This window comes from Chiloscyllium punctatum, chromosome 1, assembly GCF_047496795.1.
Source record: "Chiloscyllium punctatum isolate Juve2018m chromosome 1, sChiPun1.3, whole genome shotgun sequence".
In the NCBI taxonomy this organism is placed as follows: Eukaryota; Metazoa; Chordata; class Chondrichthyes; order Orectolobiformes; family Hemiscylliidae; genus Chiloscyllium; species Chiloscyllium punctatum.
Genome location: NC_092739.1, coordinates 157778032 through 157805090, shown reverse-complemented (window position 1 = coordinate 157805090; position 27059 = coordinate 157778032). Strand labels below are relative to the sequence as shown.

General features: G+C 44.5%; 1 protein-coding gene across 1 annotated transcript in view; it reads left to right on the top strand.

Annotated features, from left to right (window-relative positions):
- The first annotated feature begins 4444 nt into the window (after positions 1 to 4444).
- LOC140481357 (BCL2/adenovirus E1B 19 kDa protein-interacting protein 3-like) overlaps positions 4445 to 27059 on the top strand; it is a 38448-nt gene continuing 15833 nt past the window's right edge. The window contains exons 1-2 of the mRNA XM_072577419.1: positions 4445 to 4804; positions 24324 to 24486. Coding sequence (XP_072433520.1) covers positions 4768 to 4804; positions 24324 to 24486 — 200 coding nt within the window. The 5' untranslated portion in view covers positions 4445 to 4767. The remainder of the gene's footprint in view (positions 4805 to 24323; positions 24487 to 27059) is intronic.

The window sequence follows — 27059 nt, the reverse complement described above, 5'->3', positions numbered from 1 at the left end:
GAACTTTGGAAAAAAAAAGTTAAAACAACAGCAGTTTTAATAGGGAGAAGAACAGACAAAGGAAGCACATGGTGCAAGAGAGAGAGAGAGAGAGAGAGAGAAAGAAACTGACACTGGAGTGTACCTGCATAGTTACTGCCTTTGCTGTTTGAATTCAAGTATCATTGGACATCGGAGTGCATCTGGGAAAATTAACAAACAGTGGAATTCACAACTCAGAGGAATCTGTTTTGGCAAAGTTCACAACACAGAATCAGATAAGTAAATTATTTAAGTGGCCAACAGAAAGTCTGCAGTAATGGGTAGAGTGGGTTCATTCTTGATTATATGTTTTTTTGAGATATGTCTCTTGATTAAACTTAAAATATAAGCCATAACTATTAATTTAACCTGGGGCAGTGTTTTGTAGAAGAATAAGACAGTGTTATTTTCCGGGTCTGTAGATTGTGAAGGAGCAAAAATGGCCTTTAGTCGAGTGATATGTGCTGCTTGTCAGATCTGGGAGTTTAAAGAGAGTTTAAGGGTTACTGCGAATTATATCTGCAATAAATGCTGTTGGGTGTGAATCTTATCAGATCGAATCGATCAGTTGGAGAGACAGTTAGAAGCAATGAGGAATTTGCAACAGCAACAGTATGTGATGGATGGCAGTTATAGGAAGGGGGGAAAGTCTTAGATACAGTCACATAGTTGGGCTAACTCCAGGAAAGGTAAGAGAGGTAGGCACCTAGTGCAGGATACTCCTGTGGCTATACCCATTTCAAAAAAGGTATGCTGTTTTGGAATATATAGGGAGTGATCGATTCACAGGGGAACGTAGCATGAATAGCCGAGTTTCTGGTATTAAGACTGGCACTAATGCAACGAGGGGTACGTCGGCTTCCAAGAGATCAATTGTGTTAGGGGATTCTGTAGTCCGAGGTACAGACAGACATTTCTGTGGCCAGCAGCGAAAAATCAGAATGGTGTATTGTTTCCCTGGTGCCAGGATCAAGGATGTCTTAGAGAGGGTGCAGAATGTTCTCACGGGGGAGAGGACCCAGCAAAAGGTCATTGTCCACATTGGAACCAACGATATAGGAAAGGAAAAGGTTGAGATTCTGAAGGGTGATTACAGAGAGTTAGGCAGAAATTTAAAAAGGAGGTCCTTAAGAGTAGTAATTTCTGGAATAATCCCGGTGCTATGAGCTAGTGAGTGCAGGAATAGAGCAGATGAATGCATGGCTGAGGAGCTGGTGTATGGGAGAAGGATTCACATTTTTGGATCATTGGAATCTCTTTTGGGGTAGAAGTGACCTGTACAAGAAGGACAGATTGCACCTAAGTTGGAAGGGGACTAATATACTGGCAGGGAAATTTGCTAGAACTGCTTGGGAGTATTTAAACTAGTAAGGTGGGAGGGTGGGACCCAGGGAGATAGTGAAGAAAGAGATCAACCTGAGACTGGTACAGTTGAGAACAGAAGTGAGTCAAACAGTCAGGGCAGGCAGGGACAAGGTAGGACTAATAAATTAAGTTGCATTTCTTAGAATACAAGGGGCCTAACAGGGAAGGTAGATGAACTCAAGGCATGGTTAGGAACATGGGACTGGGACATCATAGTAATTACAGAAACATGGCTCAGGGACAGGCAGAACTGGCAGCTTAATGTTCCAGGATACAAATGCTACAGGAAGGATAGAAGAGGAGGGGGAGTGGCGTTTTTGATAAGGGCTAGCATTATAGCTGTGCTGAGGGAGGATATTCCTGGAAATACATCCAGGAACGTTATTTGGGTGGAACTGAGAAATAAGAAAGGGATATCACCTTATTGGGTTTGTATTATAGACCCCCTAACTGTCAGAGGGAAATTGAGAAACAAACTTGTAAGGAGATCTCAGATATCTGTAAAAATAATAGGGTGGTTATGGTCAGGGATTTTAATTTTCCAAACATAGACTGGGACTGCCATAGTGTTATGGAGAGGAATTTGTTAAGTGTGTCCAAGACAATTTTCTGATTCAGTATGTGGATGTACCGACTAGTGAAGGTGCAACACTTGACCTGCTCTTGGGAAATAAGGCAGGGCAGATGACTGAGTTGTCAGTGGGGGAGCACTTTGGGGCCAGCGACCATAATTCTATTAGATTTTAAATAGTGATGGAAAAGAATAGACCAGATCTAACAATTGAAGTTATAAATTGGAGAAAGGCTAATTTTGATGATATTAGGCAAGAACTTTCGAAAGCTGATTGGGGACAGATGTTCGCAGGTAAAGGGACAGCTGGAAAATGGGAAGCCTTCAGAAATGAGATAACAAGAATCCAGAGAAAGTATATTCCTGTTAGGGTGAAAGGAAAGGCTGGTAGGTATAGGGAAGGCTGGATGACTAAAGAAATTGAGGGTTTGGTTAAGATATTTGGTTAAGAAGTTTTGCTGAGATATTTGTATCATCGATAGTCACAGGTGAGGTGCCAGAAGACTGGAGGTTGGCTACTGTGGTGCCACTGTTTAAGAAGGGTGGTAAGGACAAGCCAGGGAACTGTAGACCAGTGAGCCTGACGTTGGTGGTGGGCAGGTTGTTGGAGGGAATCCTGAGGGACAGAATGTACATGTATTTGGAAAGGCAAGGACTGATTAGGGATAGTCAACATGGCTTTGTGCGTGGGAAATTATGTCTAACAAACTTGACTACGTTTTTTGAGGAAGTAACAAAGAGGATTGATGAGGGTAGAGCAGTAGATATGATCTATATGGACCTCAGTAAGGCGTTCGACAAGGTTCCCCATGGGAGACTGATTAGCAAAGTTAGATCTCACGGAATACAGGGAGAACTAGCCATTTGGATACAGAACTGGCTCAAAGATAGAAGACAGAGGGTGGTGGTAGATGGTTGTTTTTCAGACTGGAGGCCTGTGACCAGTGGAGTGCCCCAAGGATCAGTGCTGATCTTTTACTTTTTGTCATTTACATAAATGATTTGGATGCGAGCATAAGGGGTACAGTTAGTAAGTTTCCAGGTGACACCAAAATTGGAGGCATAATGGAAAGCGAAGAAGGTTACCTCAGATTACAAAGGGATCTTAATTAGATTGGCCAATGAGCTGAGAAGTGGTAGATGGAATTTAATTCAGATAAATGCGAGGGAAAGCAAATCTTAGCAGGACTTATATACTTAATGGTAAGGTCCTAGAGAGTGCTGCTGAACAAAGAGACTTTGGACTGCAGGTTCATAGCTCCTTGAAAGTGGAGTCGCAGGTAGATTGGATAGTGAAGGAGGCGTTTGGTGTGCTTTCCTTTCTTGGTCAGAGTATTGAGTGCAGGAGTTGGGAGGTCATGTTGTGGCTGTACAGGACATTGGTTAGGTCACTGAGCTGAGAAGTGGTAGATGGAATTTAATTCAGATAAACGCGAGGGAAAGCAAATCTTAGCAGGACTTATATACTTAATGGTAAGGTCCTAGAGAGTGCTGCTGAACAAAGAGACCTTGGAGTGCAGGTTCATAGCTCCTTGAAAGTGGAGTCACAGGTAGATAGGATAGTGAAGAAAGCGCTTGGTATGCTTTCATTTCGAGTCATAGAGTCATAGAAATGTATGTGGCTGTACGGGACATTAGTTAGGCCACTGTTGGAATATTGCATGCAATTCTGGTCTCCTTCCTATCGGAAAGGTGTTGTGAAAGATGTTGCCAGGTTTGGAGGATTTGAACTATAGGGAGAGGCTGAACAGGTTAGGGTTGTTTTCCCTGTAGCGTCGGAGGCTGAGGGGTGACCTTATAGAGATTTACAAAATCATGAGGGGCATGGATAGGATAAGTAGACAAAGTATTTTCCCTGGGTCGGGGAGTCCAGAACTAGAGCGCATACGTTTAGGGTGAGAGGGGAAAGATATAAAAGAGACCTAAGGGGCAACTTTTTCACACAGAGGGTGGTACGAGTATGGAATGAGCAGCCAGAGGAATTGGTGGAGGCTGGTACAATTGCAACATTTAAAAGGCAGTTGGATGGGTATATGAATAAGAAGGGTTTGGAGGGATATGGGTCGGGTGCTGGCAGGTGGGACTGGATTCAGTTGGGATATCTAGTTGGCATGGACAGGTTGGACCTAAGGGTCTGTTTCCATGCTGTACGCCTGGATGACTCTATCAGGTTGCCCCGTCAGCCTCCTACGCCCTAGAGAAAACATTTTCTTTAACCTCTCCTTCCATTTGGTACACTGCAATGCAAGCAGCGTTAATGTATTGTGCACCATCTCACTGTCTACACTGCTGGAGCTGAGACTTGATGATTGGGAAAAAAAAAGTTGTTCCCTGTACTACCTTGTGGTGCCGGCTGTTCCTTCCAGGCTGAAGCTGTGTGGGTTCAATGCTTCTTTTTTTTTCCCCGTTGGAGAGGAAGGGCTTTTATAAGACGTTCCCTTCGCTCTTTGTTTACATAGCTGCTCACTCCCAAAGCTCACATGATCATTGGAGCTGAGCAGAGCAGCTTTTGACGTGCATCTTTGCACGTTCTGTTTTTTTTTCGGGTATATGCTTCGGCAGATCACGGGCAGAAAGACAGGGAAACACAGAGAGGGAGAGGAGAGAGTTGAACCGACTGTGGGGAAACAGAAGGGTAAAGCAGGGGGTGCGGGCGAAGAAAAGAGACATTATTAGAGAACAACATCAGATTCCTGATCAGATTTTTGATCGACCGACCGCAGCAAGGAAACATTTAGAAAATAAGAGCTGAAATATATTGTGTGTTTGGGGGGGGGGGGGGGGAAGATAGAGAAGAAAAAAGACTGAAAATGTCCGTTTTCAATGTAGAAGACGAAAGCTTACACAGTAAGTATTACAACTACTCCAGAGGGACTCGTTGTTAGACCTAAAGATGCGGTTTTGTATTTAATAGTGTTCAGTGTTATTTAGTTATGAGCATCCTTGTGAGGGTAGACAATTGACACCTTTGTTGCAGCGGTGACAAGAGGCTTATTTGAACATTCTGTGCCTCATTTAAAATAAATAATCCTTTTGTTTTGCAGTTGATATTTAGCTTCAAGGTGTTCAGTTGTAATGGAGATTTGAACTGACAGAGATGTTTCCCTCCAAGTATGTTTTGCATTCGTGCTGTTTTCCATATGAATTGATTTTTCTCTGAATTGAGCGTGCGGTTTGCTCTGGTAAATTGAATCTGACAGGGTCGAAACGACGGGGTTTGTGCTACTGTTGCTTCCGTCAAGTTGCTGGCGTCTTTATGAATGGGCGAGAGGCTGACAGCAGACCTGGAAGGGGCTGGGCTTCTCGGTGACTTAAAGCAACAGTGCTCCTCGACGGAAACAGCTGATGTTTTTGTTCGTCCAGCACTGTTCCACCCTCTCACCCCGAAACCCTTGCACAATCTGCAGACGTCCCGAAAACACTCTACTTTTAAAGTTGGGGGATCGGCTAACTCGGTTTGCAACACAAGAGAGCTACCAGCAGCGTGGGTTCAATCCGTGCTACCAGCTGAGGTTACCATGAGGATTCACCTTTTCAATCTCTCTCCCTTTTCTCTCGCAATGTGGGGACTCTCAGGTTAAAATTTTATTAGCCCCCTCTCTCTCACACACACACACACACGACCTTATGGCCTGGTACGACAATGATGACTTTACCTGTCCTTACTTCCGGAGTGCAGCGCTCGAATCATAGAATCGCCACAGTTTGGAAGCAGGCCATTCGGCCCATCGGTTCCTAACCGACCGTCTGAAGAGTGTCCCTCCCAGAACTAACCTATACCTGTAACCCTGTATTTCCCACAGGACTAATCTGCCTAGCCTGCGCATCACTGGACACTACAGTGCAACTTAGCATAGCCAAAGCTGTTGTAATATAGAAAATATGTTACATTTTAGCGCATATGTAAGGTCCAGTTTTGGTGAGTTGGTCATGCTAAAATTGCCCATAGTGTTCAGGGATGTGTAAGTCTGGTGCATTAATCAGGGGTAAATGTAGAGTATTAGGGTAGGGGAATGGGCCTGGGTGGGTTACTGTTTGGAGGGTCGGTGTGGACCTGTTGGGCTGAATGGCCTGTTTCCACACTGTAGGGATTCTACAATTCCACCAAATGAGCTCATGGAATGAGAAACATTTTGCCTTGTAATATGTTGATCGAGGAGTAAACAATAGCCAGATTGGCATGAGGTGCCTTTAAAGAGTTGGTGCTCAAGTCTGTTGGGGTGAGACCTCGTGGCCTGGAGATAACATGCTACTCAATTGATGATTGGATGGAAAATGTTGATCCAGGTTTACCGAAATAAGCTGGTACTGCTCTGTATGTACACAAGGTTACAACAAGGAGCATATCCCTCTTCGCAGAGTAGAACTTTGTTCACGGGACATAAGGCTGAGAGGTGACCTTTACAGAGGTTTATAAAATAATAAGGAGTATATATAAGGTGAACAGTAGGTGTCTTTTCAAGATTTCAAGAGTAGGGGGCATGTTTTTATGGTGAGAGGAGAAAGATTTTAAAAAGTCATAAAGAGTTTTTTTTTACACAGAGTGGTTCATGTGTGCAATGAACTTCCAGAGGAAGTAGTGGATGTGGATATATTTATTTATAACTGAATTTATAAGATACTTAAATAAATATCCAAATAAGAAAAATTTGGAGGGATGTGGGGCAAGTGCAGGCAGGTGGGATTTGTTTAATTCGGGATTATGGTCGGCATGGATTGGTTGAACCAAAGGGTGTGTTTCCATGCTGTAAGACTCTGAGACTCTATGATAAGGGCTCCACTGGCTAATTCTCCATCCTAAATGGTCAGATATGCTTGTTCAATGAAAAGTTGAACAGGGTTTTTTTAGTGTTTTGTAGAACACAAGGCAATTTTGTTGAAATATATCAGATTATGATGGTTTACGCAGTGGTTGCTGAATGCTCCCCCTTGTAAGAACATCTGGAGCAAAGGGGCATGGTTGAAAAGTGACGGATATCCCAATTCCAATGGAGATAAAGAGGAAATTCTTCTGTCAGAGGGTTGATGATCTCTTCCCCAGTCATTGATTGTATTCAAGGCTGTGTTAAATGGACTTTTCATTTTAAACAGAGTCAAGAGCTGTGGGGACAAGGAGACAAGAAACTGACATCAAGGCTACACTTAGATCAGCCATAACCATATTAAATAGCAGAGCAGGTTTTCTGTGCTGAATGACTCCGTCTTGCCTCTATTTCTTATCCTGTCTATAATGTAGTGATATCAGGTTTACATTGGTGGCTGCCGAGCTGTAGATATACAGTGTTGCATGATATTCTGTACACGTTAGCACATATTCCATGCAACTGCGTGCAGCAGATCAGAAAACCTGTTAATCTGTTGAATGATATGAAGTTGTGTCTCTCCGTGATAACAGAGTCTATGAGCTGTTAAGCAAAGTGTGGCTGAGATCACAGTTCACTGCTTCTTTAGGCTACAGGTCAGATAGAGAGGGTTTCGTGTCATTTTTCAAGTCTGACTGATAAACCCAATCTGTGGACATACATTTTTTTGTCTCCTTTGCCAATTCTTCTTTTTTTGGGGCACCTCTCTTTGTAAATTATAATTGATTGCTTGTTTGAATGTGATGAGGAAATATGACAGGGGATGCATGTTGATCTGTCATGTTAGTATTTTTGAATATCTTTTCCCAAAGGAACAATTTGATGTGAAAAGTAACTTTGCAGGGCTAATGGGAGAGAGGATGTGGAGTGGGACTTGGTGTTTTTACAAAGCGCTGGTATAGGCATGAGAGGCTGAATGGTCTCCCTCTGTGCTGTCTGTTGCCGTGGAGGTTTCTACTGAGTTCTCCCTGTCAACATCATCTAAAAATACTCTTGCACTAATTTCCCCTGGTTCAATTGGTTTCTCTTTGGAGTAATAACATGAGATTGCCTTATCGGGCTCATGTAACTTTATTTACTTCGATGAGATCACCTTTATCTAGCTTATCTGGAGACTGTAAAGTTGAAGTTGCACTAATATTTTTCCTCCGTGATTGCTCGTATGGTTTATGATCTCTGAATTCCCCAGTGCTATAACCTTTTACAACCCTGTGCATAGCTAGCTTGCCATTTACTGTCTGTTGTTTGGTGTTGACCAGTTCTTCAAGGTTCATCAAGCAAATATCTGAAATGAACAACAGTTTATTGTTCAGTAACAGAGTTCTGTGGGATATTTATCTATTCATTCCTCTGACTGTTCCATGTAAATAGAGACATTTTATACCTGTCAGCAATAAAGTGAAAAGACTATGTCTCTTTGCTGCAGAGAAATGAAGACTGGGATGGGGGGTGGGGGGGGGGGGTGGGTCCTCATGTATAAGATCGTGCAAACGTTTAATAAGGTTAACATAGGGAGTATGCTCCCACATATGGGAAGGCTGAAACAACTAGTCATGAATATAAGACAGGAGGAAATAATTTGAATAGGGAATTCAAGAGGAACTTCCTTTACTTAAGGAGTAGTAAGAATGGGCACATCAACAGCATAAAGGCATTCAGCTGCAGTAAATAAGATGGTTGCATTTTAAAGAGGAACCTGGTGTAATGGAACCTCCAGTAGCAGATAGCAACAGTGAGGGAGAGTGCCGAGCAGGGGAGCTCGAGCAGTTGTGGCAGAGCCACAGTTAGCAGGGGGTCATGGTGAAGGAGGGCAGCTGAGGATTTCAATGAATTGAATTCAATCATTTATTATCATTTGTATCCAATACAAAATGCAGCATAGTGGAGTGTCTTATTTCCCCGTCCAACTCTATACTGACGAGGGAGATCCAGTAGATCCGGTAGATGAAGTGTACCTGAACTTTCAGAAAGCTTTTGATAAAGTCCCACATAGGAGATTAGTGAGCAAAATTAGGGTGCATGGTATTGGGGGCAAAGTACTAACTTGGATTGAAAGTTGGTTGGCTGATAGGAAACAAAGAGTACTGATAAACAGCTCCATTTCGGAATGACAGGCAGTGACCAGTGGGGTACCGCAGGGATCAGTGCTGGGACCGCAGCTTTTTACAATATATGTTAATGATATAGAAGATGGTATTAGTAATAACATTAGCAAATTTGCTGGTGATATTAAGTTGGGTGGCAGGGTGAAATGTGAGGAGGATGTTAGGAGTTTACAGGGTGACCTGGACAGGTTAGGTGAGTGGTCAGATGCATGGCAGATGCAATTTAATGTGGATAAATGTATGGTTATCCACTTTGGTGGCAAGAACAGGAAGGCAGATTACTACCTCAATGGAATCAATTTAGGTAAAGGGGCAGTACACAGAGATCTGGGTGTTCTTGTACACCAGTCAATGAAGGTAAGTATGCAGGTACAGCAGGTCGTGAAGAAGGCTAATAGCATGCTGGCCTTCATATCAAGAGGGATTGAGTATAGAAGCGAAGAGGTTCTTCTGCAGCTGTACAGGGCCTTGGTGAGACTGCACCTGGAGTACTGTGTGCAGTTCTAGTCTCCAAATTTGAGGAAAGACATTCGAGCTATTGAGGGAGTGCAGCGTAGGTTCACGAGGTCAATTCCTGGAATGGCGGGACTACCTTACGCTGAAAGACTGGAGCGACTGGGCTTGTATACCCTTGAGTTTAGAAGACTGAGAGGGGATCTGATTGAGACATATAAGATTATTAAAGAATTGGATACTCTGGAGGCAGGAAACATGCTTCCGTTGATGGGTGAGTGCCGAACCAGAGGACACAGCTTAAAAATATGGGGTAGACCATTTAGGACAGAGATGAGGAGAAACTTCTTCACCCAGAGAGTGGTGGATGTGTGGAATGCTCTGCCCCAGAGGGCAGTGGAGGCCCAGTCTCTGGATGCATTTAAGAAAGAGTTCGATAGAGCTCTCAAGGATTGTGGAATCAAGGGTTATGGAGATAAGGCAGGAACAGGATACTGATTAAGGATGATCAGCCATGATCATATTGAATGGTGGTGCAGGCTCGAAGGGCAGAATGGCCTACTCCTGCACCTATTGTCTATTGTCTGCCCTCCCCTTCACTTTTTGATCGCGCGACATTGCCCTTTGAGAACGGCATTGCTTGTCACTGGCCACTCGGATGTTTCCTTTCTTCCTGGTGGTGGGAATTGAATAAAGGTTTGTACACCTGCTGTCTTTCACTGTGTCTCACACCTGCAAAAACAAATGCAGCGTGCTACCGCTGTTAGGCGGTAGTGTGGGAAAGAAAATATAACCAGGAGATTTAGAATCTCCTCAGTTTAGGTGACTGACTCTGTAAAAAAGAAAAAAAAGATGCAGTGTGTTCTGATTTAATGTGATAGTTCTGTTTCCATGCGATTCAGCGTTATAAGAACATTGCGTATAGCAGCACCATTTAAACCAATAGTACTGGAATCACATTATATCCAAAGCAGGTAAGGAAAGTTTTTGTTCTACAAATAGCGGTCTAAATTCATCAATTGCATTTTAGTCAATTCATGTTGAAGAAACACGTGTTATAGCAGAACTGAATGTATAGTGAAAAGTATGTAGCATCACCATGCATAGACACCATTCGCAACATTTAAAAAACAATAAAACATAAAGAAAGATAACTTAAAGAGAGTTCCATTTCTCCTTCTCTGCTGCTAGAGTCCCCACTCTGTGCTACACCAGCCCACACTGTACTGCTGCTAGAGTCCCCACTCTGTGCTACACCAGCCCACAATGTACTGCTGCTAGAGTCCCCACTCTGGGCTACACCAGCCCACACAGTGCTCCTGCTAGAGTCCCCACTCTGGGCTACACCAGCCCACACAGTGCTCCTGCTAGAGTCCCCACTCTGGGCTACACCAGCCCACACAGTGCTCCTGCTAGAGTCCCCACTCTGTGCTACACCAGCCCACACTGTGCTGCCGCTAGAGTCCCCACTCTGTGCTGCCGCTAGAGTCCCCACTCTCGGCTACACCAGCCCACAATGTACTGCCGCTAGAGTCCCCACTCTGGGCTACACCAGCACGCATTGTACTGCCACTAGTGTCCCAATCCAGGCTACACCAGTCCATGCTATGCCATGACCAGGGGCCCACTCCATGCAGGTTCGAGATTCCCTCTCCGGGCTTCACAGTCCACCTGGCTGTGTAACCACGCTGCCTTTGAAGCTGCCGCTGCTGTTCCAGAACCCCGTCAAAACCACCTTCCAACCAAAGAGCTCTCTTTATCCGGTAAGTTTGAGCGAAAGCTTAATTAAACTGAGAAAAGAAGACTGGGAAAAGGAAAAAGAGTGGAAAAAAACGGGTGAGGAGGACAGGCCCGGGCACAGAAGCCCCCAAAGCCTGTTTGGAAAATAAGCTGTCTTTGTCGGAAGCTGGGTAAGTGGGAAGGAAGAGCAGAGAGCTTCAGGATCTTTCAACCTAGTTTCAACCACCGGTTTCATTCCACATATACACTGGAAATGTTTTTAAACTTAATCTTTCTTTTTATTGTAATTTCCTGATGCCGGTGCAACAAAGAGAATCACTGTTTCATGATTTTTGGGTCTTCCCTGTGTTCGTAGTTCTTGTTAGATTTCTGGCAGAGGCAGTAGAATTCCACAGCATCAAGTCATGGTGGAAGAGCTTCTACGTCGCTTGGCCAAGATGGCGGAAGAGCTGAAACTCACCAGGAGTCTGAGGGAGGCTGAACTGGGATCATTAGAGGGAGAGAAAAAGCAAAGAACAGTGGATGCTGGAAATCAGAGTCTGCTGAGTTTTCCCAGCAATTTCTGTTTTTGTTTAGGATCATTAGAAGCTTAGCTATTTGCCAAATGCAGGCAGGGTTGTTTCTCCATATGCTTTCCCTTGATGCCACAGAGCAATGAAGCACCGCTCCTGGTTGGATACTCCTTTCACCAAGTCTAGGAGGCTGGACAGATTCGAGGGCAGACCAGAAACATTCAATGATCCAGTGATGAAAAATTGAATTGAGGGTATGCAGTGGCGACCTCCGTGTGAGTGATGGAACATCTATACAGAAAAGCCCTTGCTGAAGTAGTGGGAAGAGGTTGAAGTCCTCAGCTGATTTTTGAAGTAGTGACAAGGGGGCTGGCAGAGTCTGATGTGGCTGCAGCAGAGGTTTGATGAATGCAAGCAAGCTGATAGGGAGGAGCTTGTCTCTATGTCCCTATTAGCTGTCAAAGTTGTTTAGTCACACTGTCCTTCTGGATCCCTCTTTCTGACTGAGACTGAACACTTGCCTTTGGAAGCAGTGAGCACGAGAGGAGGAACAATGGTAACAAACGTCAATTTATCTTTCTTTCAAGCACAGCGTCACATCATCCTGACCCTGGAGAGTTCGAGATGGGAGAGTCCAAAACTAGAGGGCATGGGTTTAAGGTGAGAGGGGAAAGATTTAAAAAGGACCTAAGGAGCAACTTTTTCATGCAGAGGGTGGTGTATGTATGGAATGAGCTGTCAGAGGAAGTGGTGGCGGCTGGTACAATTACAATATTTAAAAGACATTTGAACAGATACATGAATAGAAAAGGTTTAGAGGGATATGGGCCAAATGCAGGTACATGGGACTAGTTAAGTTTTGAATACCTGGTTGGCATGGACGAGTTGGACCGAAGGGTCTGTTTCCATGCTGTATAACTCTGTGAGGGAAGAGGCTGCTATCAGAGTGGTGATGGTCAGTGTGGATGCCAGCCTCAGAAGAAGAGAAAAATTGCTACATAGGGGGTGCATATCTAGGCCTTGCTGTCCTACCTCCACTGTAACCCTTATGCCTAATCCCACCGAAGGGGTACTCCATAGAGGTGTTGGAATTGTCATGGAATTGGCCATGCTAAATTGTCCATAGTGTTTAGGGATGTGTATGTTTGGTGTAATAATCAGGGATAAATATAGGATAATAGGGGAGGGGAATGGGCCTGCATGGGTTGCTCTTCGGAGGGTTGGTGTGGACTTGTTGGGCCGAAGAGCCTGTTTCCACACTGGAGGGATTCTATTTCTATAAAAGAATGGTAAAGGCAGAAACCCTCAACACATCTTTCAAGACCTGCACGTGAGTTTTCATAACCTACAGGATAGTGTCTCTTACTCTTCTTCCTGTCACCTTTTGCATCATGACCCCACCACTGAACATCCACCATTGTTCCCTGGATTGTCACTGTCCTCAGCTCCTGTCTTCTCCCACATCATAGTCACCCAAACCCACGTAGCCAGCTTCTGTCATCTTCCCCAAACCTCTAAACACGACTGCCTTGAAAGACCCATTATTTCAGCCTGTTCCTGCCCCACTGAGCTTGTTTTTTTTCCTATCATTACTCTTCATTATTGACACCTTGTCCAATCTCTTCCCAACTCCATTTGTGGGCCTTCTGTTGTCCTCCGGTTTTGCACCAACGTCGAGTTTCCTGGCCTTAGCTACCTCCTCTTCAGTATGAGTCTCCAATCCCTCTAAACCTTCATCTCCCGCCAGTATGATTTGAGAGCAGTCCACTTCTTTGTGAACAGAGGATAAAGCACCTGCCATCCATCATCACCATCCCCCTCCTCTGCCTGGCTGAGATGAATTTCTCAGTGAACACTTTCACCCTTAATTTGTCACACTTTTTCCATTGTCTGGCAATTTACTGCTCCTCGGAACGCAGCCTGAACTGCTGTGCTTTTCCAGCACCACTAATCCAGAATCTGGTTTCCAGCATCTGCAGTCATTGTTTTTAACCTGTGATTGTAGTTATGCCTGTCTTTTGTGAGGGGCGTGCAGAACATTCCTTGTTCTGGTCCTACACATGGGGAGACCCTCCTATAAACTCTTTCTTCAGCATGTCTGTGATATTGTCCGTGCTGTTGCTAGCTTCTCTCACCATCACCCGGTCCATGTCTAATTCTTCACTTTCTTTCCTCAACTTCACGGTTTCCATTTTTGAGGATAGACTGTCTACCAATATCTATGACAAGCCACTGACTCCCACGCTTCCTATAAGGACTTCATTCTATTCTCCCAGCTTCTTCATATCTGCCACATATTTCATGAAGGTGTTTCTAACATGACTTCCTTTGTCCACAACTGCTGATTTCCAGCACCCCCTCCCCTTCCAGTCCCCACTTCTGCTGTGCTAAACAAGGCCGTTAACTGTGTCTGGCCCATTTCCCACACTTCTGCCCTATTGTTTACCCCCCTCCCCTTGTCAATAAGGCTTTCCTTGTCCTCATTCACCATCCCACAAGACACTGCATTCAAAGGAATATTCTTTGTCACTTCCGCCACCTCCAGGAGGATGCAACCAACGAGCACACCCTCCTGTCCCCTCCACAGTTGGCATTCCTCAGGGCCCATTCCTTCCTGGAAACCCTGGCCCACTCCTCCATCACTCTTAACATTTTCTCAGTTCCCCCCCATCCCTTCCCACCTTACCCTGCAGTAGCTAGGTGTAACGCTTGCCTATTCACCTTTTGACTCTTCACTGTCCAAGACCCCTTACAGTCAAAGCAGCATTTTACTTGTACTTCTTTCAAATCTAGTCTCCTTCATTTACTGTCCGCAACGTGGTGTCTTTTATACTGATGAGACCAAACGTAGACTGAGTGACCACTTTGCAGAATGCTTTTGCTCTGTCTACAAGCATAGCCACTTCAATTCCCCATTAGTTGAGTTGGCCATGCTAAATTGCCCATGCTGTCTGGGGATGTGCAGGATAGATGGATTAGCCATGATTATTGCAGGGTTACAAGGATATGGTGGAGCATTCAGTCAAGGTGAGATGCTTCTCAGATGGTCAGTGTAGACTTGATAGGCAGAATGGCCTGCTTCCACATTGTAGGGATTCTATGATTCCATTCTATGATTCTAGGATCTTGTTCAAATGCTAATGATTCTGTCCTTGCCTGCTTTAGTGAAGCCTAATGTCAGCTGGAGGAACAGCTCCACAGACTTTAGGAGCTCAGCAACTCAGGCCATGAACTTTCCCCAGCTTTCAGTAAAACTGCCACTACCATCCCTCACTGGCACCCACTCCGGATTGCCAAAGGGTCACACTCTGGATTGCCAAAGGGTCACATTGGACTTCACACCTTAACTCTGTTGCTGTTTGCACAGACACTGCCAGATCCGCTGACTTTCTGTTCCTGTCCATGGGAAAATAGGATTGCTGTCTTTTCACCTGGCAAAGAGACAGTGGGCCAAATGGCCTGTTTCTGTGCTGTGAATATTTAGCCCCATTTCCACTTCCTGGGGCAAGTTCTGGTGAAGCACCTTTACAAATGAAAGGCACAATGTAAACGCAGCTTGGCATGGTGTGGCTTTTACCCTTTGAAAAGAAGGGGAAGATTTACCAACAGTTTTGACACCAATGTCTCTCCCTTTGGCTATTTTTAATACGTATTTATTGGGAAGTTTTGTGTGTGTGTGTGTGTGTGTGTGTGTGTATTACATCATTGATGCAATTGGCTATCCGCCCAACAGTATAAATAAATTTAACAACAAGGGCTGAGAATACTGGCTTACTCCCAATTTTTACCATTTCTCTAAAGCCTGTTGATTTATCTAAGACTCATTACACTCCATTGCCACCTTGGCAGTGACTGAAAAGAAATAAAACAAATAGACTTCTATTGGATCAAATTATACCTCAGAGAAGTCTCAAGTGGCTTCATGCACAGTGACAGTGGCTTTGAGGGCATTACCTATTGTTGCTGTGTAAGCTAATGCATTTAGGCATGCCAAGGTTCCAGCAACAGTGGCTGTTCTGCACTGTAAGAGTTTATTTGAGAGAACCACAGATTTCATTCTTCTTTTCACCATAAACTTGTTGTTATTCTCTCTCTCTCTCTCTGTCTCTCATGCATCCATCTGTTTTCCCTCTGAAAGTGACTATCAGATCTCCAGCTCTGACAGATAGTCCCTCCCAGATCATAACAAGACACTCTGTCAAAACATGTTGTCTCATCTTCCCACAGGAATGGCAGTCTTTAAAAAAAGATTTTCCAAGGTACATTGGCAAGTACGTCAGCTTTGCTCGAACCGAGAAAAAAAAAAGTGATAGTGAAAAGGGGGGCATGAGCAGGATGGTGACATCAGGCCTGATGCTTCCTCCTCATTGCCTGGTGGCTCAGTGGTTAGCACTGCTGCCTCACGACGCCAGGGACCCGGGTTCGATTCCAGCCTCGGGCGACAGTCTGTGTGGAGTTTGCACATTCTCTCCATATCTGCGTGGGTTTCATCCGTGTATTTTGGTTTCCTCCCACAGTCCAAAGATGTGCAGGTTAGGTGAATTGGCCATGTGTTTGGGTGGGTTGCTCTTTGGAGGGTCAGAGCAGTCTCAATGGGCCAAATGGACTCTATCTGCACTGTAGGGATTCTGTGTTCACGTTTAGGCGTGCCTATTCCAACACTGCTGGAACCAATGAGACCATTTGTGAAAATGTTACAGATCTTGTGACACTTCTCCACGTCATTGAGGAGGTGATTAAAGCTGTGGACGCGAAAATGTCTGTGCAAGTTCTTCATCCAAACGTTTGGCAGCGGATTTGATTGAGTTTTTGTTTATTGATTCTGGGCCATGCATGTCATCGCTGGCTGGGCCCAGCATTTATCACTTCTCCCTAATTGCCCTTGAGAAGGTGGGGGTGAGCTGCCTTCTCCTGGTGATGCAGGATCAGGGAATAGAGCCAGACCCTCCAGGAGTGAACTTAGGGAGCACAAAGAATAGTGGAAGTTTGGAATTTCTTTTACAAAAACACAATGATGTGAGATGGACACTTGTTCTATGTTAACCACAAGTTAAATCAAACTCACTCTGCATTGTCCACCTCAATTAGACGCTGGGAAGATTCTGTCACCGAAGTCAGATGGCAGCTGTTGATCTGAAACTCTTCTCCTGCCTTAAATCAATGAGGTTCAGGGAGAAGGGCCGAACACTCAGAACCAGAAATTGGTTTTATCACCTTAGGAGGCAATTAGAACATGGAAAAACATAATGTTTCTGCATATCTGGTCAGCATGAACGAGTTGGACCGAAGGTCCTGTTTCCGTGCTGTACATCTCCATGACTCTGTGAAAGGAGTGTTTGTGGGCGTGAGTGAAAATTCGTGGACTGCTTGTCTCCCCTTGGAAATCTCAGGAAATGAGTTGTTTACTGGCTTTTGTGGCATGTTGTCATGTGTATTTATTTGATCAGTGAGGTATCACATCTCTTTTGAAAGACTTCAAAAGAAGGACTTGTATTTATACAGTGTTCTTTCATGTCCACAGGATGTCCCAAAGTGATTCAAAGCCAATTTGTTTAAAATGCAGTTGCTTATTAATATGTGCAATGCAGCAGTCAACACATATCAATGTGAAAACAGCAATGTGAGAATGACCACATCACCTATTTTAGTAATGTTGCAAGAGGGGATAAATATTGACCAGAACACAGGAGAACTCCACTGCTTTTCAAAATATTGCTGTGGGATATTTAAAGCCTCCCAAGATATCACATGGGGCGATTGTTTTGTCTCTGTTCTGAAAGGCACAATCCCTGGCAGTGCAGAACTCCCTCAGTACTGCACTGAGATCAACAACCTACACTTTCTGCTTAAAGCGCTGGGTTGGGAATAACCACTATCACCAGGGATATATTTCCCTCCCCATCCCTATCCGCTTTCCGTAAAGACTATTCTCTCTGTGACTACCTCGTCAGGTCCATGCCCCTCCAACAACCCATCCTCCCCTCCCGGCACCTTCCCCTGCCACCGCAGGAATTGCAAAACCTGCGCCCACGCCTCCCCCCTCACCTCCGTCCAAGGTCCCAAAAGACCCTTCCACATCTGTCAAAGTTTCACCTGCACTTCCACATGTGTCATTGCTCCCAATGCTATCTCCTCTACGTTGGGGAGACAAGACGCCTACTCACAGATCACTTCAGAGAACATCTCAGGGACACCCGCACCAACCAACCCCACCGCACAATGGCTGAACACTTTAATTACCCCTCCCACTCTGCCAAAGATGTGCAGATCCTGGGCCTCCTCCATTGCCATTCCCTGACCACCCGACACCTGGAGGAAAAACACCTCATCATCTGCCTCGAGACCTTCTAACTCCAGGGCATCAATATGGATTTCTCCAGTTTCCTCATTTCCCCTCCCCCCACCTTATCCCTCCCCCACCTTACCCCAGTTCCAACCTTCCAGCTCGGCACCGCCCTCATGACCTGTCCTACCTGTCCATCATCCTTCCCACCTATCCGCTCCACCCTCCTCTCCGATGTTAGTGGGTGGCATAGTGGTTAGCATTGCTGCCTCACAGCACCAGAGACTTCCCGCCTCAGGTGACTGACTGTGTAGAGTTTGCACATTCTCCCTGTGTCTGAGTGGGTTTCCTCCGGGTGATCTGGTTTCCTTCCACAGTCCAAAAATGTGCAGGTCAGGTGAATTGGCCATGCTAAATTGCCCATAGTGCTAGGTGAAGGGGTAAATGTATGGGTAGGTTACGCTTCGGTGGGTCGGTGTGGACTTATTGGGCCGAAGGGCCTGTTTCCACACTGTAAGTAATCTAATCTATCACCTTTACCCCCACCTCCATCCACCTATTGCACTCTCAGCTACCTTCTCCCCAGCCCCACCCCCTTCCCATTTATCTCTCCACCCCTGAGGCTCACAGCCTCATTCCTGATGAAGGTCTTCTGCCCGAAAAACCGATTCTCCTGCACCTCGGATGCCTGAACTGTGCTTTTCCAGCACCACACTCTCGACTTTAATCTCCAGCTTCTGCAGTCCTCACCTTCACCTGGGATTAACTCACAGCCTTCCTGAGAAAGGCTGTCAATTAAGATATGGCTGGCAGTGTAGTGAGGGGAATGAGGGGAGTTCAGAGGGCATGCTGAGTGGAGGGGTGTGAGAGCTTGAAGTGAAATAGGAGAAGGAGAACATAAATGATAGGAGAGCTCTGTGGGGGATGAGAAGACAGTATAGTGACGAGAAGTGTGTAAAATGTGAAGAGTGTTTACCATTGTTTTGTTAACATGTCTGCGCTTTCTAATACTGCAATAGTGATCCAGAGGGCAAAATACTTCAAAGAACTGAATTTGAATTTGGGTTTAAAACTAAAGCTGGCAATAATTGCTATTCAGAATGTGGTAGTGAATGGTCTTCTCTTTGTTATGGAGTCTAGGTTCAGGGAACAGACTGAAAATTAATCAACGATACTTCAGGAATGAACTTAGCGCAAAGTGAAGATTTTGAGGGTGACTTTATAGAGGTTTATAAAATCATAAGGTGTATAGATAAGGTGAATGACAGGTGTTTTTTCCCTAGGGTGGGGGACTTCAAGTCTGGGGGTGTATTTTTAAGGTGAGGGGAAAAAGAGATAAAAAAGACAAGAGGGGCAGTTTTTTACACAGAGAGTAGTTCGAGTGTGGAATGAACTTCTAGAGGCAGGGGTGGATATGGATGCAGTTGCAACGTATAAAAGACCCAGTGAAAACGCACTGGATGATAAATCAGTTGTTCATGATTAGTGTGAGATTGATGTTTATTTTGGATTGCCTGGTCTCATTGTCGACCTTAATGAGACGCTGGGAAGATTCTACTCAGAGGTCAGATGGCACCTGTCGACCTGAAACCCTTCCCCAGTCTTCAGTCAGTGATGTTAAGGGAGGAGGAGGGTGAAACATTGAGAACTGAAAGAGTAGGCATTGACCAGACCTTCAAGAAACTGCTGGATTGTTGCCAAATCTCCACAACTGTCCTTCCCCTTATCCATCTTCATCAAGTGTGCTGACCCAACAGTGTCACCCATGCCTCACTGAGGAGCAAGCATTCTTGCCCACAACAGGAATCATCGGGTCATACAACACAGAGACAGACCCTTTGGACCAACCAGTCATAATCCCAAACTAGTCCCTCCCGTCTATGCTTGCCTCATATCCCTCCAAAATTGTCTGACTCTTGTATTTATCTAATGTCTTTAAAATCTTGTAACTGTACCCGTTTCCACCAATTCTTCTGAAAGTTTCAAATTACACCTTATGCCTCTTTAAATCTTCCTCCACTCACCTTAAAAAAAATGTCCCCCAGTCTTGAAATCCCCCATCCTGGGGAGGAGACACCTTCCATTCACCTTCTTGTAAGGTTTATCAACCTCCTGAGCTCCAGTGAAAAATGTCCCAGCCTTTCCAGCCTCTCCTTATAACTCAAACTGAGTCCATCCTAAGTACCACTCCCATCTTGTTGAGAAAATTAATACTGGACAACAAATGCTCACATCCCAGGAATGAATAATAAAAAATAATCCTGAGACCCTTATGATAATACTTGTCTACATACACAGGAGTGAGAAGAAGGAGTCAGCTATTCAGACCTTGAGCTGACTCTCTCTTCAGTAATGTCATGGTTGACCTGATTATTCTACATTATTCCCATCTGTTCTGTAACTAGCTTGTCAAAATATTTTTAAAATTTTCAAAAATTCTGCTTGCGGTATTTTTCAAGAAAGATAGTTTCAAAGACTCATGACACTGTGTGAGAAAACATAGAGGCATAGAGTTATGTCGCATGGAAACAGAGCTTTTGGTCCAACTCATCCATGCTGACCAGACAGGCCGGTATAACTCAATGACTCTATGTCTCGAATTCTCCTCATCTCTGTCTTAAATATTCAACCCATTATTTTTGAACGGTGGCCTCTATTTCTATTCACCCTGTCAAGCGCCCTCTTACTCTTCTAAACTCCAACACATACAAGCCCAGACTGTCCAACCTTTCCTCAATAGTCAACCCATCCATCCCAGGTATTACTCTGGTAAACCTTTTTCTGAAATACTTCCATGGCATTACTGATTGTTGTAAAAGCCTATCTGGTGTTATTCATTAGGGGAAGTAAATTTACCATCTTTTCTTGTTGACCCATTGTCCAAACACATCGCAATGTGATTGACACTTAATTACCCTCTGAAATGGTGGCTAGAGCCTCCCAGATCAGTGACTCTAGCGCCCCATGGAAGAAAATGTTGCTGTTAGCTAGTTTACAACAATGGCCCCAAGAATGAGAAACGTCAGTGAGGAGGATGGACTGAAGAAGGCGGAACTGTTTTCCTTGCAGAGAAGAAGAAGGTTGTGAGGAGCTTTGGAAGAGACTTTTGAAATCATGAATGGGCTGGACAGAGCAGATTGGGGGAAGCTGTCCTTGCTCGTAAATGAGAAAAGAATGAGAGGGCATGGATTTAAAGTGGTGCGTGTGTGAAACAAGAGCGATGTGAGAAAAATAACCTTTTCACTCAGCGAGGAGTTAGGGTATGCTTTGCGTGCAAACGTGGTGGAGGCAGGTTCAAGTGAAGCATTTAAAAGAACATTAGATGATTAATTGAGAGGCAGAGTGAGCAAGGGTGTAGTGGGGATGTGGGGGGGCAGCAGTAGATTGCCAGAAGATATTAATATTTGTTTTATTCACTTGCGGGATGTGGGCATTGCTGGCTTACCAGCATTTATTGCCATCCCAAGTTGCCCTTTTGAAGACGCTGCTGAGCTGTCTTCTAAAGAGAGGATGCAGGCACAATGGGCTGAATGGCCTTTTCCTACACCATAACAATTCCATGATTCTGCAATTGGAATCTTCGGTGACAAGGTGATCTTGCAGAGCAAGTTTCAGAAGTTTCTTTTAAAGATCTACAAGACCATTGACAGTTTAATTGTATCACAGACTTCAAAGAATAACGTTCAGCTAGTGAATAATGGAATCTCATTTCCAAGCTTTCCTGTGCAATGTTCTTTTCAAGAGTTTATCTAATTTCTTTTGAATCTTGCTGTTGATTCAACTTCTAGGAAGTACATTCCAGACTTTAATAACTCGTGTTGCTTGATACATTTCTCCTGTGGTTCACTTGTCAATTATCTTAAGTCGTCTAATGCCATCTAGTAACTGACCCTCTTGTCAATGGAAACAGCTTATTCATGAGTCTAAACCTATCATCATTTTGAGTACCACTCTTAAACTTCCCATTGCATCTGATGTTCCTGTCATTAGATATAATTAGCAGAGAATATCATCTCGTTTGGTCTGTGTTGATGACTGTGTTCTCACGTTCTTCCTCGGTTTAATCTCAGCCCATCTACATTCCTCGCTGTACCTTTCTCCCTGACACATTTATTTAAACCGCCCTTAAACACATCTAACTTTTTAAAAATCCAGTCACTGAACGTGAGCATCGCTGTTTGGGCCAGCATTTCTTGCACATTCCTAGATGCCCATGAGAAGGCGCTAGTGAGTTATCTTCTTGAAACACAGCAGTCCATGTGCTGTAGATAGACCCACAATGCTGTTAGGGTGGGAGTTTGAGAATTCCAATCCCACAATACTGAGAAACGGTGATACATTTCAAATTCAGGATGCTGTGTGGCCAGATGGGCCACTTGCAGGTGATGGTGTTGCTCATGACCTTCTGAGTGATAGAGGTCTTTTCCCTGGGGTAGGGGAGTCCAGAACTAGAGGGCGTAGGTTCAGAGTGAGAGGGGAAAGATCTAAAAAGGACCTAAGCAGCAACTTTTTCACGCAGAGGGTTGTGTGTGCGTTTGGAATGAGCTGCCGCAGGAAGTGGTGGAGGCTGTTATAATTACAGCATTGAAAAGGCATCTGGATGGGTATATGAATAAGAAGGGTTTAGAGGGATATGGGCCAAGTGCTGACAAATGAGATTAGATTAGATTAGGATATCTGATTGGCATGGACGCGTTGGACCGAAGGGTGTGTTTCCGTGCTGTACATGTCTATGACTGTATGTGGGAGGTGCTTGGAAGGTGCTGTTGAAGGACGATGAATGTTTCAAGAAAGTCTCAACTACAGCGCTTGGCATAGAATCAGTTGATGTGTTGTATTTGGACTTGGAGAAGGCGTTCGATAAGATAACTTACAAAAGCTCAAGGCATAAGATTAAAGCCCACAGTGTTGGAGGTAATACATTTGCATAGATAGAGAATTGGCTCATGGGCAGTGTTGTTGTGTATATATATAGATGAGAGAGTGTTTTGATCATTAGGACAATCAAGAGTTATGGGGGAAGGGCAGATAAGTGGACATGAGGACTATCAGATCAACCAGCACATTGAATGGCAGAATCAGTTCAAAGGGCTGAATGGCCTATTTTTTAGGATTCCATAGTCTCATAGAAACAGAATTAGCATTTCAAGTCTGGTATGACTTATCTTCAGAACTGAAGATGTACTGAGTTTCTCCAGCATCCTGTATGTTTCTTTCAGATTTTAAATTCTTTTAATCTTTCTTCCTTCCTCTCTGAACACCTAACATCGTCAAAACCGTTATTGCCCTGTATCACAACGTGGGAACTAACTATTTGCATATTGGCTGCCACTATTCTGCAACATTTCACAAATTCTTCAGTGGCTGCAACACACTTTGGGATGTTCAGCGGTTGTGAAAAGCCCTGTCTAAATATAATCTGAGGAAGGATGCTTTGGAATGGAAAGAATGCAACAAAGGTCTACCAGTATGCTGAGGGAGTGACGTTACTGAGGGACATGATTAAGATGGATGGCATCCCACACACACTGCCACTCAGTAACCTTGCATGAACAGCCTGCGTTACTGATTACATTTCTACTTCTCTTCATTCTGTCTCTCGGTGCCCTCTTGCACCCAAGCACCCTGCAATACTGACTGTATCTCTGTTGAGCCAGCTCCCTCAGTCTGTCACTTATTAACCCCCTTTTCCAGCACCGTGTGGTGCTGCATTGACGGCATCTCAACTGATATTTTCCAGCTCCCAGAGATAATCATTCAATTACCTTTCTCCCCAGCACCCTGTGTTCCTGACTGTGTCTGTCCTGATGTTAATCCAGCTCCCTCACACGGTTAGTGAGTAATCCCTGTCCCCAGCTCCCTGTGTTGCTGACTGTATCTCTACTGGTGTTAATTTAGCTCCCTCAGTCTAACTCAGTGACCCCTCAAGCTCCCTCACACTCTCAATCAGTAATCCGTCTCTCCCCAGTCCCCCTTTTTTTAGTGACTGTCTCTCAATTGATATTAATCCAGCTCCCTCACACTCAGTAACTCCTCTCCACCCAGCACGCTGTGTTACTGACTGTCAGGATGATTGCACCTTTAACAGTTTTTGTAGTGTCCTGGAGCGCTTGACATCAAACTAATTGTATTTCAAAGTCTGCATTTAAAGGTACATCCTAAAATTTAACTCTGAATCTTGTTAACCACTTCAATACCCCAGCCTGGAAATTCCTCATCACCTTGGGATGAAATTTGGATATAATGGAGGAAGAAGATTTGGGGAATTTGGAAAGGAACTGTTGTAAAATAGTCATTTTGTTGCCCCTTTCCCCTCCCTGTCCCTTCAGCAATCCTTTCCCCTGGTTCAGAGATGAAATGGTGATTTTGTCCAAGGTGACTGCCTTCATTTGTGTTTTTTCTTTCTCTCAGGTTCATGGGTAGAGCTGGACTACAGCCAACACAGCAGTCCCAGGGTCTTGGAACATATCCCCTCGTCGAGCTCCATCCACAATGGTGACATGGAGAAGATCCTGCTGGATGCACAGAATGAATCGGAAAAGAACAGTTTGCGGGGCAGCTCCCACTGTGACAGGTGATCCTCACCCATTCCACCCCCTTGGGCTCTTTTTTTGCTGGCAGGAAGTGGTGATGTATCAGTCTTAACCTGACCTTGTCACGTTTCTTCAGGAAGCTTGCAGTTATCCGATCCGACAAATAAATTAGAAGTCGACATAAAACTAAAACAATTTTCTAGGAACACGAATAGGTCCACAGAATCCCTGCTCCACCCTTCACTGAGATCATTGTTCAGCAACCTCCATGGGATACATATTATGTTCCCTATTTGAAAGTGGGAGGCATGTCAAATAGACAGGGTGGTCTTCCCATGGCCTTCTGCCTCACCTCTGACCTGTCTCCCATAATACAGCGGTGGGGGAGGGCAGCTTGTGGGTCTTTAGGCCTGTTCATGCCAGGAGATGACCAAATTAACTTCAGTTAGACCACATTTGGAATAACGCAAACAGTTCTGGTCGCTACACTCCCCGAGGGATGTGGAGGTTTTGAGAAGAGTACAGAAAAGTTTTGCCAGGATTTGGAGGGTGTTAGCTATGAGGAGAGATTGGACAAACTTGGATGGTTTACACTTTAACGTCAGAGGGGATGACCTGATAAAAGGATATAAAATTATGAGAGGCATGGTATAGAACAGATGGTCACAGAATTTCTCTCAGAGTAGAAATGCCAATTACTGGGGACAAAGGTTTAAGGTAAAAGGGGGAAAGTTTAAAGGAGATGTGAGAGGCAGGTTTTTGACACAAAAGGTTGTAAGTGCCTGGAATGTGCTAACAGGAGAGGTGATGAAGGCAGCTGCAATAGCAAGAATTAAGAGACACCTTGACAGATGCATGAACAGACAGGGAATAAAGGGATACAGACTGCGGAGAGGCTAAAAGTTTTTAGTTTAGAAAGGCATCATGTATTGGTGCAGGTTTGTTGGGCCGAAGGGTCTGTTCCTGTGCTGTTCTTTAACAGCCACTCATTCAGCCTCTGACAATATTTCACATGGGCAGGGGAAGGCAGAGGCAAAGTAAATATAGCCCGGCAGTTTCTTCTTTATTTTTTCATGGGGCGTGGGTGTCATTGCCAGCGTTTTCCATCCTGTGCCTAACTGCCCTCGAACTGTGGGGCTTGCTCGAGGTTGGAGTGTCCCAGGTAAGCTTCTACTTGGCCGATAATAGAATAACAGGCTATCATGTTGGAAGTGAGTTTTTGGCATGAATAGAGGATTGGATAACTAATAGGAGACTGAGAGTTGGGGTAAGGACGACATTTGCAAGATGGGAATCTCTAACTAGTTGAGTGCCACCGAGGGCCAGGGCCACAATTACTTACAATATATATCAGTGACTTGGACGTGGAAAACGAATGTACTGTAGGCAGCTGACACAAAAAAAGCTGGGAAGGCAAGCGAATGAGGATGACGCTGAGTCTGCAGTGGGTAAGTTAGTTGGCAGATGGAATATAATGTGGTGAAATATGAGGTTTTCCATTTTGGTGGGACTAATAGAGGAGCTGAATATTATTTAAATGGAGAAAGACTGCAGAGAGCTACTATACGGAGGGATTTGGGAGTCCTCGTTCACGGTTCACAAAAAGCTAGGATCTAAGTTCACCGGGTAAACAGAACATTGGCCTGTATTTCAAAGAGTACAGGTGCACAATCCTTTACCCAAAATGCTCAGGTCCAGCTGTTTTCTGAATAAGTGTCAGTTTGATGGCGAAACTTTTAAAAATCTTACCGGAGAAGCAGACACACTGAGTAAAACGGGGCCTGAAACAAAATTGAGGCCTGTCGGTGCTAGGCCACACGCCCACACATCACATCTGAGTGGCACGCATCAAGTGGGTGTCAACTTGGGTTAACTGTTTGCACGCCAAACAACCTTGTTAATGAGAAAAAAATCTTCACAAAAAAACCTTCGGACTTTGGAGCTTTTCAGATTTTGGGATTTCGGATAAAGGATTGCCTACCTGTATAAGGAGGCTTTGTGACAATTACTCTGCACTAGTCAGAACACAGCTGAAATACTATGAAGTCTTGGGTCTCTTAAGTAATACAAAATAGGCATTGGTGACACTAGAGAGAAGGTTCATTGGATTGATGGTGAGTTTGTCTTACAGGTATGGAGAGATTGCCTAATGAAGAAAGTTAGTCTGTACCCATTGGAATTTAAAAGGATGAGAGGTGTCCTTATTGAAACATACAAAGGAGACTTAAGAGGGAAGAGGCAGAAAGGTTGATTCCCTTTGTGAGAGAGTCTAGCATCAGAGGGTATCAGCTCAGAATAAGGGGCCACATATTTAAGGTAGAGATGACAAGGAATTACTTCTCTCAGAGTCTGGCGATTCCTGGAGTTCTCTACTGCACAGGGCTGTCGAGACTAGGTTGTTAAATATATTCAAGGCTGAGGTAAACAGATTTTTAATCAGTAAGGGAATCGAGAATTCTGAGGAACAAGCAGTAAAAGGCAGGTGATAATGATCAGATCAGCCATGTTGTCATTGAATAGCAGAGCAGACTCAATGGGCTGAATGGCCAAGTTCTGGTCTGATAACTTGTGGTACCATTTATTTTTTTGCCTGACTGTAACCTGCATGGGGAAA